General features: G+C 35.7%; 1 protein-coding gene across 3 annotated transcripts in view; it reads right to left on the bottom strand.

The window, feature by feature from the left end:
* The window catches only part of LOC149219667 (protein unc-13 homolog), a 298,200-nt gene that overhangs the window by 170,343 nt on the left and 113,777 nt on the right, over nucleotides 1-14,080 (bottom strand). For all 3 annotated transcript variants that reach the window (XM_089384442.1, XM_089384441.1, XM_089384440.1), the window contains exon 18: nucleotides 1,737-1,808. In XM_089384442.1, the coding sequence (XP_089240568.1) occupies nucleotides 1,737-1,808 (72 nt within the window). The remainder of the gene's footprint in view (nucleotides 1-1,736; nucleotides 1,809-14,080) is intronic.

The raw sequence follows: 14,080 nt of genomic DNA, 5'->3' as shown, positions 1-14,080 counted from the left end.
AAATATTTAATGTATTTTTTACAACGACCGAGTCATTGAAATCGAGCCGGCCGAGTCATTACCGTTTCGGAGTCGGAGTCGGAGTCAATCCTCGGCCGAGTCGGAGTCGGAGTCGGAGTCTTAAAACATTGCTTAAGATCTTTCGATTACTTGATCTCTAAACCCTACCAGGGAATCCTCCCTTGTGTTGGATTGTATCCTTCACTTATGAGAGGGTTGTAGTTGCAGAGGTGACAATGGTGACATTCACAATTGTTGCACATCGTCTAGATCACCTAGTGAGGCTTTGCACTAAGTTGCTAGATTTTGCTGTAACAAGCTCCATTCTCTTCTAATTTTACACCCACTTCTGGTGTCATTGTATTCATGCCTTGAATGTCCATTATGTTAGTATGACTAAACATATATATATATATAGAGAGAGAGAGAGAGCGAGAGAGAGAGAGAGTTCCAATGCAAAAACAGACTTCATAACAGATATTGCTTTATGAGATTTTGACGCAACCAGTTTATTCAATTCTTCCCATAATTCATGTGAACATTTTGACAAATCTAAATGGTGGGCTAAAATGTCTGACATCGCTAGACCATTCAACTACTGTTCATCCGTCCAAATACTGTTCCATACTTATGGATTTCTTTTCTGTTCCACTTACAATACTCTATAGGTTTATGTTCATCAAATGTAGCTATATTTTTACATTCTGTGTGTGAATGTTTCTCCCATTAATTTTTCCTTAAATCACAGGCCTCTCCATCTTTTAATCAATTCAGGAAAATACTTCTTTATTGCATTGTAGAAAAACACCTCTATTTATGACTGCTCATCTCTGAAATTATTTCAGGAACTATAAAAAGAGATCATATACTGTCTCTTTTCACTAAGTCGGTAGATTTTTAGTAAGTTGAGTACCTTGTCACTCCCCGTTGGAATTTAAAAACTTTTGTTTAGAGAAACATAAAAAGATACGAAATCTTCCACAAAATTTTGCAACTAAATGCTTGAAATATGCATGTATGGCACATTTTTTGGGTTGAACAGTGGGCTGTAAGACGAGCTATGTCTTGGGCTAAAGTTTGCCTTTTAATGGCACACCTTGCCTATTCTTCTCAGTGTGTGTGTGTATGGGCTGATTCTCTTTGAATATGTCATCTGCATATGACAGCTTTGGTAAGCTCGAAACCCGAGTGTGTCTCTCTAGTCCACTCATAGGTTCTGCACAGCCATTCTCCCTAAGACTTTGTCAGCTAGTTACCAAACTAACAATTCACATCAGCCATTGACTTCATTTCATATGGCATATAAATCTTGCCCTTTAACATTAAATAAACTTTTCTAATGTGTTTTCACTTAGAGCACATCAGATGCACATCCTGCAAACTATAAGCATCACAAGCTCCACAACTCTGATATTGCTCCAATATCGTGTGGAGAAGATGAATACATGAACACAAATCATTGTCGAAACAAACACAAGCTAGTTTGACTCCTTGCTAGATGAATTTCTTTAGACAACTAGCATATCCACTATTAAAACATTCATCTACAAGAGTACATGCCAATATGAGAAAAATGTACTCAACTAAATACCATTTTTTTGTGGTTTTATAAGCCAATTAAAGGAATATACCATAACATACAAAACAATTAAAAGGCATAACAAACAAGCAAATTAATTATAATGATATCTAAGCTGCCAATTGTTGAATGAAAACTCAAATTAATAACAACTTACCTCTTCTATAATTCTATAAATTTCAACAATAGAAGCCCCATGTCGTAGTTGAGATGACAATGGATCCCATTTCTGCAACATCATCAACATATATGAAATAAGAAGAATATGAATACAGATAACAAATGCTAACAAAGCAAACATAATCATATACAAATTTATTGATGTCCACTAAAAACCATGATTGTAAAAGTAGAACATCCATATGAAATACAAGGGAGTGTATCAAGCATCTCCATTACAAAACGAAACGCAATAAAGGAAAGAAAATTTAGTCTTTGAGCATTGTCTAGAGGTAAATACCAATGGAAGCTCACAAAGAACATTTTGTCTTGTAAAATCCATTAGATCGTCAACATCCACACTTGACACGCAAGGCCAAAAAGAATCTACCAATGAGAGTTGTTTGGGCTTTATATTGCTTAACCTGTAAAGTCTTATTACAACCTAATCAAATATAGTGTACATGATGTTGAAGCTTATGGTAGCTTTGGAAGGTCTTCTACATCAACCTTGTGTCTTAGCAACTGGAAGATGATGTTTTGCCTCTTCTAGGTGCTTGCTTGATGGAGTAAGTGATTTATGTCTCCTTTCCTAAGTCTAACTTAGGAACAGTACAGTAATTAAAGTCAAGTCATTATTGTGGACCATTAAATCATTTTCTAAGGATAAACAATTTAATTATTTAAGTGACTTAGATATAATCTCAATTGTTGATCTCAAAGATGTTCTAGAAGGGAGATTTGGGTTAGGGATTTGGACTTGATGAATATTATAAAGAAAGCCTAGCAAAGAGGTGAAGACAAAAAACTCAAGAGAGCAAGTCATCAAGTGTGAGTGGCTCAGTGGACAGGAGTGCAAAGAAGGAAGTGTGAGTGGATTGAGGGCGAATCCAGGAAGCTAAGTGGAGGAGATTGCAAGGCCGAGTTACTGGAGGGAGATCAATTTGATCTGGAGAAAGTCGAATTACTCGAGGGTCGAGTTTTCCCTAGTGCGCAGTAAAGGCACGCAAAGAGGGTGTAGGTTGATTTTGCTGGCTGATTATTCGAGCTGATTTATCCAGGCCAATTTCTTCTAAAGGTTGATTTCCTTGAGGTCAAATTCCTTGGGCCAAATTCATTTGGTGGGAGCCAAGTTACAAGTTCTAGATATCGTACTTTTCCTTTTATCTTTAAGGGTCAAAAACCCAGATTTTCCAGATTAATAGATGATGGAGAATTGTTGTGGGTGAATTATTGTTGCAATGTGTCATTGATCTCTCTGAGTTAATGTCTACCACATATATTTATTTCTAGAAGTTAAAAATATCAGTGACTTTAAAAGGAGAAGATAAAATCTAAAATAATAACATTAAAGTTGCTCTTAATGAACTTTCCACTGCTTCAATCCTTTATCCCTCCTTGTCTATTCAACAGCCATGTCTTGGCTTATGACTAGTTTATGTCTTTGAAAATCTTCAGAACTCCATCTGCTAATGACGGTATCTCTTCCTAGACCACAACTTTCATAAAGTGTCTTATAGTTTCATGATTCAGGAACAAACATTGCTTCCATTTCACAAGTCACAAACTACTACCCTAACAAGTTAAATATGTGGCACTCCACTAGTTAAAACTTAATATAAGGTATAACATCTTCTCCTTGAAATACCATAAATATAAGAGATATAATCATCCAACAATATTTTAATTCAAGAACAAATCCATTTTTTTATATGGATAAATTGACAAAACTACCATAATTCAAAAGAGGGATATAAATATTCATGTAGATCTATGTTTAGTTTCTTTTTTGAGGAGGTTCTACGTATGTCAAGCCAATTCCCAGATAAAAAGAGCTACAAATTTGCGATGTTCATGATGAATTATAGCTTAAATGAAACCCTTGAGAATCTCAGAATAAATTCACCATCTAAAGATAAAATGATCCTCTATTTCTGGTTCCATATGCAAAGCCAACAAATCTAATGATATCTTCATATGTCATAATTTAATTCTACACAGAGCTAACAAAAAAAAAAATCATGGCTACCCCAAATGCAACACCCATTTATTAGATTAATATAACCTAGAAAGGAAATAAGATTTTTGCCATCTTAAGATGGATGTTGAAATAAGCCTTTTCATGAGCCTAGGCCCTAGACAAAAAGGGTTCATGTAGATGAGTTCAAGTGACTATCAAGTAAGCCATGTAATTTTTATGATAGGGTTATTGTCCATTTTCAAAAGATTAAGAGCAATAGTAGAGAATGTCATAAGTGGGAAATATTATATACATAAATCCTGGGACAAAGAAGATCCAATCCAAATCCCAAACTAACTATTCTCATGGAGAGATTGAGTCCAATTTAGGTATGAATTCCAACTAAAGCTAACTAAAATAAAATATAGGATTTTGACATTACAAGGAGAAGATAAAATCTAAAATAATAACATTAAAGTTGCTCTTAATGAAATTTCCACTACTTCAATCCTTTATCCATCCCTTTCTATTCAACAGCGATGCGTTGGCTTATGACTAGTTTATCTCTTTGAAAACCTTCAGGACTCCATCTTCTAATGACGAGTATCTCTTCCTAGACCACAACTTTCATAAAGGGTCTTATAGTTTCATGATTCATGAACAAACATTGCTTCCATTTGACAGGTCACAAACTACTAGCCTAACAAGTTAAATATGTGGCACCCACTAGTTAATATAAGGTATAACATCTTCTCCTTGAAATACCATGAATATAAGAGATATAATCATCCAACAATATTTTACTTCAAGAACAAATCCATTTTTTTATATGGATAACTTGACAAAACATCCTAAATTTCGTTATCATTTTATCCTTTTGAAGCCTTTTCTAAATTTTAAAACCTTTTGCCTTTCTCTTTCTTGTTCAAACTTTGCTTCCTCCCAATTAGCAAATCAGGCCTACTTTCCAAATCGAGCACTCCTCCACATATTCAAACTATGTCGTGGCTCATTTTGTCGATCACACCCAAATCCTCAATTGATTCCCTTTTCACCTATTCAAGGTGTGCCTTGACCCAATTTCCCAATAGGGGTTGATTCCTCAATTGAGCCCCTTTTCCCTTGTTCAAACTATGCCTTGGCTAAAATTGTTATCAAACATCCAATTCCTCAATAAAGACTCCTTTCACCGTTTTGAACTATGTATTCAACTAGATTTCCCAGTTGTACCAAATTCCTTAATATAAGGTATAACATCTTCTCCTTGAAATGTCATGAATATAAGAGATATAATCGTCCAACAATATTTTACTTCAAGAACAAACCCATTTTTTATATGGATAAATTGACAAAACTTCCTAAATTCCCTTATGCTTTTATCCTTTTCAAGCCTTTTCTAAATTTTAAAAACCTTTTTCTTTTCTCTTTCTTGTTCAAACTTTGCTTCCTCCCAATTAGCAAATCAGGCCTAGTTTCCAAAACGAGCACTCCACCTATTCAAACTATGTCATGGCACACTTTCTCGACTAGGCCCAAATCCTCAAACAATCCCCTTTTCACCTATTCAATTTGTGCCTTGACCCAATTTCCCAATAGGACCCGACTCCTCAATCAAGCCCCTTTTCCCTTGTTCAAACTATGCCTTGGCTAAATTTTCGATCAAACAACCAATTCCTCAATCAAGACTCCATCCACCTTTTTGAACTATGCATTCAACTAGATTTCCCAATTGTACCAAGCTCCTTAATTGAGCCCCTCCTCACCTATTCAAATTGTGCTCTTGGGTCAATTTCTTAATCAAGCCCGATTCCTCAAATGAATCCCTTCTCACCTATTCAAATTGTGTCTCTAGTCGAATTTCCTAATCAGCCTAATTTCTCAATGCAACCCCTTCTCATCAATTCTGACTATAGCCCTAGCCCAATTTCACAATCAAGTCTGATTCCTCGACTAAAACCTTTTCACCTAATTTCAAATGTGTTCAAATAAGTCTTTCCCCTCTCCTTTTCAAATCGTTGTCCCTCTCAAATGTATTTTCCCTTTTAGACTTGACACTAATTTCAAGCTTTCAAACAAGGGATCCAAAGGCAAATAAAGGTTGGTACTACAAAGAATGGGGTGGTATTTTTTACTAACCGAATGAAGAGAAGACACCTGACAAGGAATCACCACTTGGGCAGTGTAAATGCTCTAAGTTAAAACTTGCATGTGTGGCCCTAATTTTGCGGGATTAAGACATAGTGATGGCACCAAAGTGCAAATTAATCCCTAGGTCAAAGAGATCCATTAGCAAGCCAACAAAAATGAATGGTTCTAATTGGTTGCCCAAAAGATGCCTTCTTAACAAAATACTAGGCACATTTTTCCCCAACAGCATAAAAGAAAGAGGTTTTTCTCTTTTACACTAGGTTTTTCATTTGATAGTTTTATTTTCAAAAACTGAAGAGAGCAAAACGAAAGCCATAGGCCATCAGAAACCAAATATCTACCTAGTGCATCATGGTTTTGTAGTAGCTATCAGCATTCTCCTTCCACTTCTTACCTCTTTCACTCTCATTCTCAATGTAAGCATTATTTGAGTAACAGACTTGATAGGGGGAAAAATGAGGCCCATGGTAGTGATTATGTAATCCCAAATCCCTACTACATTCAATGTATAAATAGAATGGTTGTTTCCAATTTCAGATTTTATAGTCCCCAACACTGGATCTACTATTTCAGAAAAGAACTATTGGGCCTATTGTGAAATTAAGACCAAGGTTGTTGTCATTACTAATTAGTAAATAATGAATTCAAGGAAGTTATGTCGGTCTTTTCCCCCTCATTTTCTATCTCATATGGTGTTGAATAAATTAATGAACTATGATTGTCTTCCCCATCCGCTTTTTTGTCTAATAAATATGTGCTAGGAAATTAGTTGTGCCTCTTGTTCCACTATTTGTTCATTATTCTAAGTTATTTAGCAAGCAAAACTAAATTATGATGTCCATGATTCAGAAAATCATTGCTATGGTTGAATCTCGTTAAACCAATGTGGAAAAAGTTGAAGTCGGGATTAATTCGGCAAGGGTCCAAAAGTTGAAAAACTCGGCAAAGTCGGGAGTTTTTCGAAAAAGTCGGCAAAAAGTCGGCAAAATTAAACTATTCATTTTTTAAAAAATTCGGACTTTTTCAATGACTTTTTCCAATCAAAGAAAAATAAATCATTAAAGAAACTACCACGATTTTTTGGAAAAAGTCCCGATTTAATCCCGACTTTTTCGATTTAATCCCGATTTTTTCGACTGGGAAAAAATCGGCAAAAAATCGATATAATCGGCCAGCCAAAAATTGCGTTTTGGGGATTTAATCCCGATTTTTTCCCGACTTTTTCCACAGAGCGTTAAACCCCTTTATGTTGGAAACACTGGGAGTGGGGTGAATCAGTATTTCCCTCTCTTTTCACACAATTGGTTAGATTGATATAATAAACATTCAGAGCATAAACCACAACTCAACATCATCACATCAAAAGGAACAATACACAGAATTTCGTCTCAAAACAAGCTTTGCATTATGAATGGTTTACATACAACAATTTACCAGCTAGGTTGGAAGGAAATACAACACCCCCCAAACCTGAAGTTGTTTGCAGAAAAAGCCTGCAGGAGTCTTCAGCCTCCCTTACAAAACAACTGACCATCCGCTACTACAATCATTGTTGCCACTGTTTCCCCCTATTGCAACCATTACTGCTTCTATCCACTAGCACACCTCCTACACCTGTTGTTGCTACTCTCACTGACTTTCCCTGCCTCTGCTGCTGCGATCACTGCTGCCTCTCCTTCTGCACCTTGTGCTTCACCACCTCTGCTCCACTGTACTTATGCTTGTCACAACTTTAACAAGGTCATCAAAGTCACTGTCAATCTAAGGTCCCATGAAGTTACTGTCAGGTCACGCTCAGAAACTCATCACTAGACCACTATCATCAAAGGACTGTTATAACCGTCACCAAGTTTTCAATGTCATAGTCACATAACAAGGTCTCAGTTGAGCCATGGTCACTGGTACTACAGCCAAGCACTGTAGGTTACTATTACCCTTCTTTGTCAATCATTGTCATACCTTTTGTCTTATATCTTGCCACAAGAATATATATATATATATATATATATATATATATATATATCATTGTCACAAAAAGGTTGTATTGTTATAGGGACCATACACTGTCATAGAGCAAAGTTCAATGTCTCACTGCCTATTCTTAGTAAACTTTTGTCTCAATATTTAATCAACATCAGTGACATATCAATGCATCAGTATTTAGAAGTCATAGCCTACACATCCTAGCAATTGTATATGCAAACAGATCCTGGGTGTAATGATAAGGCAGACAACTTGAGTCTTCTGTCATGATGTCAACATCTCTGCTACTGCATAGGGAATGCAAACAACAAGGTCGCTTCTCTGTCATCTGCTGAGAAAACACTTCCTTTCAAATAAAAATACTTTGTTGCTGATAACTGCTCAGAAACCCTACAGCCACGTGTGACAAAACACTCTTACAACATGCACTGTAATGTCCAAATTTAGAATCAGTCATCATACTGCAAAAACATACTACTCCAATCGGTCATAAGGATGAAACCCTAAATGTGAAAGAACCCTTATTGAAATTGTTTCTTGGGTAGACACCTTCTACTTTGGATACTCTGTCAAACTGTTCTTGTTGATCGAAACATACTTCTGCCAATGTAGTCAACACAAATGTCAGGTCTAGCATACTTTCATTAAAGTCACATTCTGAGATGGAGACAGAACGTGTAGCCTTCTTGTATGTAAAATTGAGCCTCAAGCAGTTGTAACAGAAATCATACCATCTCTGCTTCAAATCAAGGGCAAATTAGTCAGTGAATCATAGATTTGAGCTGCTAATCTATGCCACACCCACAGCTTGAGATTAGGATAGACTATAGATCCAAGATATGTTTTCAGTGGTCTGAAATGTCTATATAGGTCACAGGTTCAAACACGTTGCCAGGTTCTTACATCAATCACAATTATCAGTCTTTAATTAAATCGGAGTGTTGCCACAAGGATATCTTAGGAAGACGAAACTGTCGGATTGAGAAGCTTCAAAGTTCATGAGTTTAACTACAGGGCCAGCTAAAATTTAACAAGAATATAAATGAAATTTCAACTGAACAACACATGTCTTGCGTAATTTCCACGCTGATTAACTGCAGATGCAGTCTTTAGGAATTCGCACCAGATTAACGGATCTGCGTGGACATAAGACGCGATCATAAAAAATTGTCTTGGATCAGTTTTCACAAAGCCTCAGGATCACTACGTCAATAGATTAGCATTCCACTGCAAAAGAAGCTCCTTGAAAGAACCCATTGAATTCCTCAGATCATCACCAAAACAAAATTTTCAACGTTCTGCCTCCTTTAATTTTAGAAATGGGCAACATCCATAGGTCGCAGAAGGTCTATTGAGATTTCAGATCACTAGGAGTTTGCATATGTATCAAGCACTTGCCATAGGTTGCTCGCATATCTGATCATAGGCTCACATATCTATTACAGAACTGGCCACGGTTGCTAACATATTTGATCAGCAACATTCCTCAAGGTCGCAGTAGTTTTAGAACATGTTGTTGTCGCCTTGCACACACACCTAAGTTAGTGAGAAAAGCCCTTAACCCCACAAGGTGTGGTTGTTAGCAAAATCAAGAGATGGGGCTGTCACCTATTCCCATCTCTCTCCATTTAAGCTCTCTCCTAGGCAAGCTAAGGGGGTTGGTCCCTAATGAAAATATAAGTGAAAAATGATGTGAAGTTTCTAGGAGATGCCAAAGTCATTTGGATTACTTTGAGATTATGAGCAAGTTTCAACAAATATGATGAGTAATATGAAATGAAATATTTCTCAATAACCATCAACACATAAATCAAAGATGAACATATAAAACCAGTGCCTTCAATAAATATGATGAGTAATATGAAATGAAATATTTCTCAATAACCATCAACACAAATCAAAGATGAGCATATAAAACCAGTGCCTTCAATATTGCTTCAAATAATAAGCACTTGCTCAAAATTAAAATTTTCAAAATGAAACACCAAGTAATGTTGCAAACCAAATGAATGTTAGAAAAAAAGATATCAACTTGCAAGATATAAAATTGTTTTTAAAGAAATGCTTTCAAAACATAACCATTCACGATTCCAAAACATGTAAAGAAGCAATGTAAAATAACTTGCAATATGAAATAAGCTAAAACTTTACTTGCTCAAAAGGATATTATAATTGCTCAATGAAATACTTCAAAATGATCAATTCAAGACATTTTCACCATGACAAGCATATAAATAAATTGCAAGTAATCCACCTTGAAAGTAAAGTGTGTTAAAATGAGATGCACTTAACTAAGGTTAGATGGAATTATCTTGATTAATTTTATATTAAATGTCTATTCTAAGTGAGAGATCTTCTTTTTAAACTCTTGGCAAAAGGTAAAAATTGTTGTGACAGTAAGGAAAAGGGGTTGAGGACAAGAAGTTGTCGTTAACGATACCCTTCCCCTCAACCTTATGAGCCAGTGTGTTCCTTCATTCCTACGAGAGGACAAGCAGCCTCCATAACTACAGGGTCACACACCTTTACCTTACTTCATACTAGTTGGAAAAATTCTCTAAGAAAATCTTTGCCCTATGATATATATCAATCAAGCTTATGCTTGGAGGTTAACTAAGTTAGAAATGCAAACTATGCTAAAATGCCTAAATGAAATGCAAATAAGTTTATTAGTGCTTTGCAAAAAGAAATTTCCTCAAGTAAATGGAAATATGCTCACAATGAGATAACTTGAATAATTGCTCTCAAAAGTGTACAAGACATAAGAATGTGAGCTTCATAAGCACATAAGATTGTAAGATGCTCAAAGTAAGTGCTTTAACAAATAATATATCAATGATCAACAAACTAAAGCAATGAATGAGATGAAGCTAAGAGTATAATATTGCTTGTAAAGTGAGCAAATGGCTTAAAATAAATGAGCAAAATATCCGATGAGCCTATAGTGAGGTAAACATAAAGCAATTTGTCAATTTAACTAAATCAAAACTTTGCCACATAAATTGAGATACTTGCATATAAGAAATGAGTTTCTCCAAAGTGAAAATCCCAAGTTGTACTTCAAAGCAAAATTGAAATGCAAAGCATAAAATGGAAACTTGTAGCAAAACTCAACTTAGAAATTAAACGTGATGGTGAGACTGTGTTAATTCTTAAAGCATGCAAAATCAATCCACCCACATATTACTCCTAAATAAGGAGAATGGATGCCATGGGTAAAACCCAAGCTCCCACAAGAAAATTTAAGCCTTTTATTAACTTGTTACAAAGATGAGAAACCTTCCAAAATGTCTCAAGTGAAGCTTCAAGAGAAATCTTTACAAAATATGAGGCTTTTTAAGCACTAGATTTCCTTGTTAAAAGTCAAAATTTGTAGTTAAGGTAAGTACAATGAGAATGCTCTCAAACCAAATCAAGTGATGGAAGTAAACCCCGTCACTTGCTTAGTTTAGAAAATGTTCTCAAATAGCTAAATAAAATCAATGAAGCACTATTTTTGGAAGAGTTTTAAGTATAGATATATTTTGCTTGTGTATAAGCTATGTCCAAGAAAACCCCTGCAAAACCACTTTGTAAGATGAACTATGAAGGCTCAAAAAACAAATGAGAGCTCCTTTGAGAATGTATCAAGAGTGGGTTGGTCTCTCCAAAGACTTCTCTCGTGCTTGATCCAACAAGATGCTTCCTCTACAACACTTCAATCAAGAATTAGTCCCATATAGATTTAGCAAATAAACAATGACAAGAAACTCTAGAGACTTTTTGGAAAATAACTAAATCATTCTATATCTAGAGCCTACTTCATTGGGCAATATAGTTTTACATTAAAAAGTATACAAAAACATATGGAAATAAACTAGATCAAAGCATGAGTAAGAAAAATTACACCAATAATCCACCGTTCATCCCATTCCAAAGGAAGAATAACTCATGAATGAAACCCCCAAAGTCTTTTATTGCAATTGAGAATAAGCATACACAAGAGCAAAGCTTCCCCAAGCACAATAGCTCGTTTTCAATGATACAACGTGAGAGCACAAAGCTCTATTATATAGAGAAATGGGAAATCTCAATGTAGCAACCAAGTGACAAATGGACATGGAGAAGATCCCAAGAAGGAAATTGAATTCCAAGTGGAGAAATGAAGAGACATGTGTGTAGCATCCAACCAAATCGAACTCATGAAGTGGCCTCCATCAAGCAAGTCGAAAATCCAAGTGTGAAGATGAGCAATGCCAAGTATGCCATAAGAGGGAGTTAACTCCCAACCACCAAGCTAAGAGATTCCACCTTGAGTTGATGTTCCCAATGTGCGAAGCGTAGATCTCCTTGAGAAATGCATAGGCCCTCCTTGAGATTTGCGTAGATCCAAGAGATGCCATGTGTGAGAGCTAAGAGGAGTGGGAGTGGAGACAAGTCTCCCTCAAATCCTCCATCAAATATTCCATCCACATGTGCTTATTCTCAATAAACTTGATTTTCCAAGTCAACACCGTCTTCATTTATTACCAAGAATTTGATTTCCTTGTGTGGGCCATGTACTTATGATGCAAGGTGCCAAATCATCCTCCACTTGTCCTTTGACTTGAGATAATTTCCAAGTCATTTCCACATTTTGTCACATGGAGCTATTTATTTTTTTCCATTTAATTGATTTACGGTTTAATTTATTGCCAGATTTCCCATGAAACTTAGGAAACGTGGGTTTTGAGGATCTAGAACTTATTTTTTACCCCTCAAAGTGTATCATAGAAGAAACTTGATGGTGAGAGGTGTAATTTTGAGCACACATACCCCATACAACTTCTCTAGGAATCATTTATTACATTTTACATTTAGATTTTATTCAAATTTCCGCCCTACGGGAAATTTTAAAAATTTAAAAAAATGACCCCTAGACTTAATCAAATTCCATGAAATTTTATGAGTGATCTAGTATGGTAATATACAATGGCTGTAGACATTAGGACTTCACCCAAGGCCTTGCCTTCAAGTCGTACTCCGGTTTTGGGGTTATGCTTGGAGGAAAAAACTCAATTAACTATTAAGTCCACGTGAGGACTTAATTAATAACCAAGTGAAAATAACCTCCCAGAGTAAAATCACTTAGTGACAAGGTCCCAAGTTACCTAGGCCTGTTACATGACTCAACTCATCATACTAGCATCACTTTACATCATCCTCGTAGGGCTTGTGGAATCTAAGTACAATAGAAGAAGATGAAAAGAAGTAGAGTTGAAAAACTTCAATGATATGGTGAACTTCGATGGTACATGAAGCCTTTAATACATCCTTGAGCATAGAGTCTTCAAAAACTTTTGGGTACACTTCAACGAAAAACATAACGCACTTCCTTTTATTTGCCTTCAATTTATGCAATGAAGTGTTACCAAAACCATCTTCATGGAATAGGCCTAACAGTCTTATCTTGCATCTTCATGGATCCGCAGAGATAAAAGATAAAACCCTTATGCTCAGAAATGTTGCCTAGAAGAGGGTCGAAACTTAAAGAGAGAGCATACCCTTTTACTGCAAAGAAAAACAACGAAACCCGTATACAAAACCTTCCAATCTGCCTAGAAAATACTTCACAAGACCGCATAGAATCTCAGAGCAAGCTTATTTCAAATCATGCCTAAGATGTGCGTTAAATCCATTTGAAAAACAATTACATAAACCCAGCGAAACCAATCCAAATTTCGGGCCCAGCATATCCCAGGAAAATTTATCAATGCCTCTTTCAAATCAAGTGATACTCCACAGTGCTGAAATACACATACCTCAATTAGATGCATGAGTGCCTCTTTATAATGTTCTAATAGGTTAGCCGACCCAAAGGTTTTGGAGCAAAGATTTATTATTATTTTTTTAATTCAAAAATTAAATTATTTTGGAGCCAAAAACAATACAAAACCCTAGCCAAATTAGGGTTTTATAATTTCTAATCTTCCTTAATAAATTCCGTGGATGCCATGTCATTTGGAATTATTTTAATGTTGCCACATCAACATGACTTAATTTCCGCCAATGTTTTAAAACTCCGACTCGGCCGAGGGTCGACCCTGACTTCGACTCCGACTCGGTATTGACTCGATCAGCTCGATTTCAATAACTCGATCGTTGTAAAAAATACATTAAATATTTATTTTTTTATAAAAAAAACATAATTTTAAAGATTTTCATTCATGTTTCCAAACACATAGTACCAAAATATAAATAGAAGACAACATATGATCAAAGTAGGCTCATGA

Source organism: Pinus tabuliformis, chromosome Q (assembly GCF_031772625.1).
Source record: "Pinus tabuliformis cultivar Carrire ecotype Pingquan chromosome Q, CPIR1, whole genome shotgun sequence".
In the NCBI taxonomy this organism is placed as follows: Eukaryota; Viridiplantae; Streptophyta; class Pinopsida; order Pinales; family Pinaceae; genus Pinus; species Pinus tabuliformis.
Note: the sequence above shows the minus strand (reverse complement) of the source record. Positions and strands in the feature narration are given on the sequence as shown.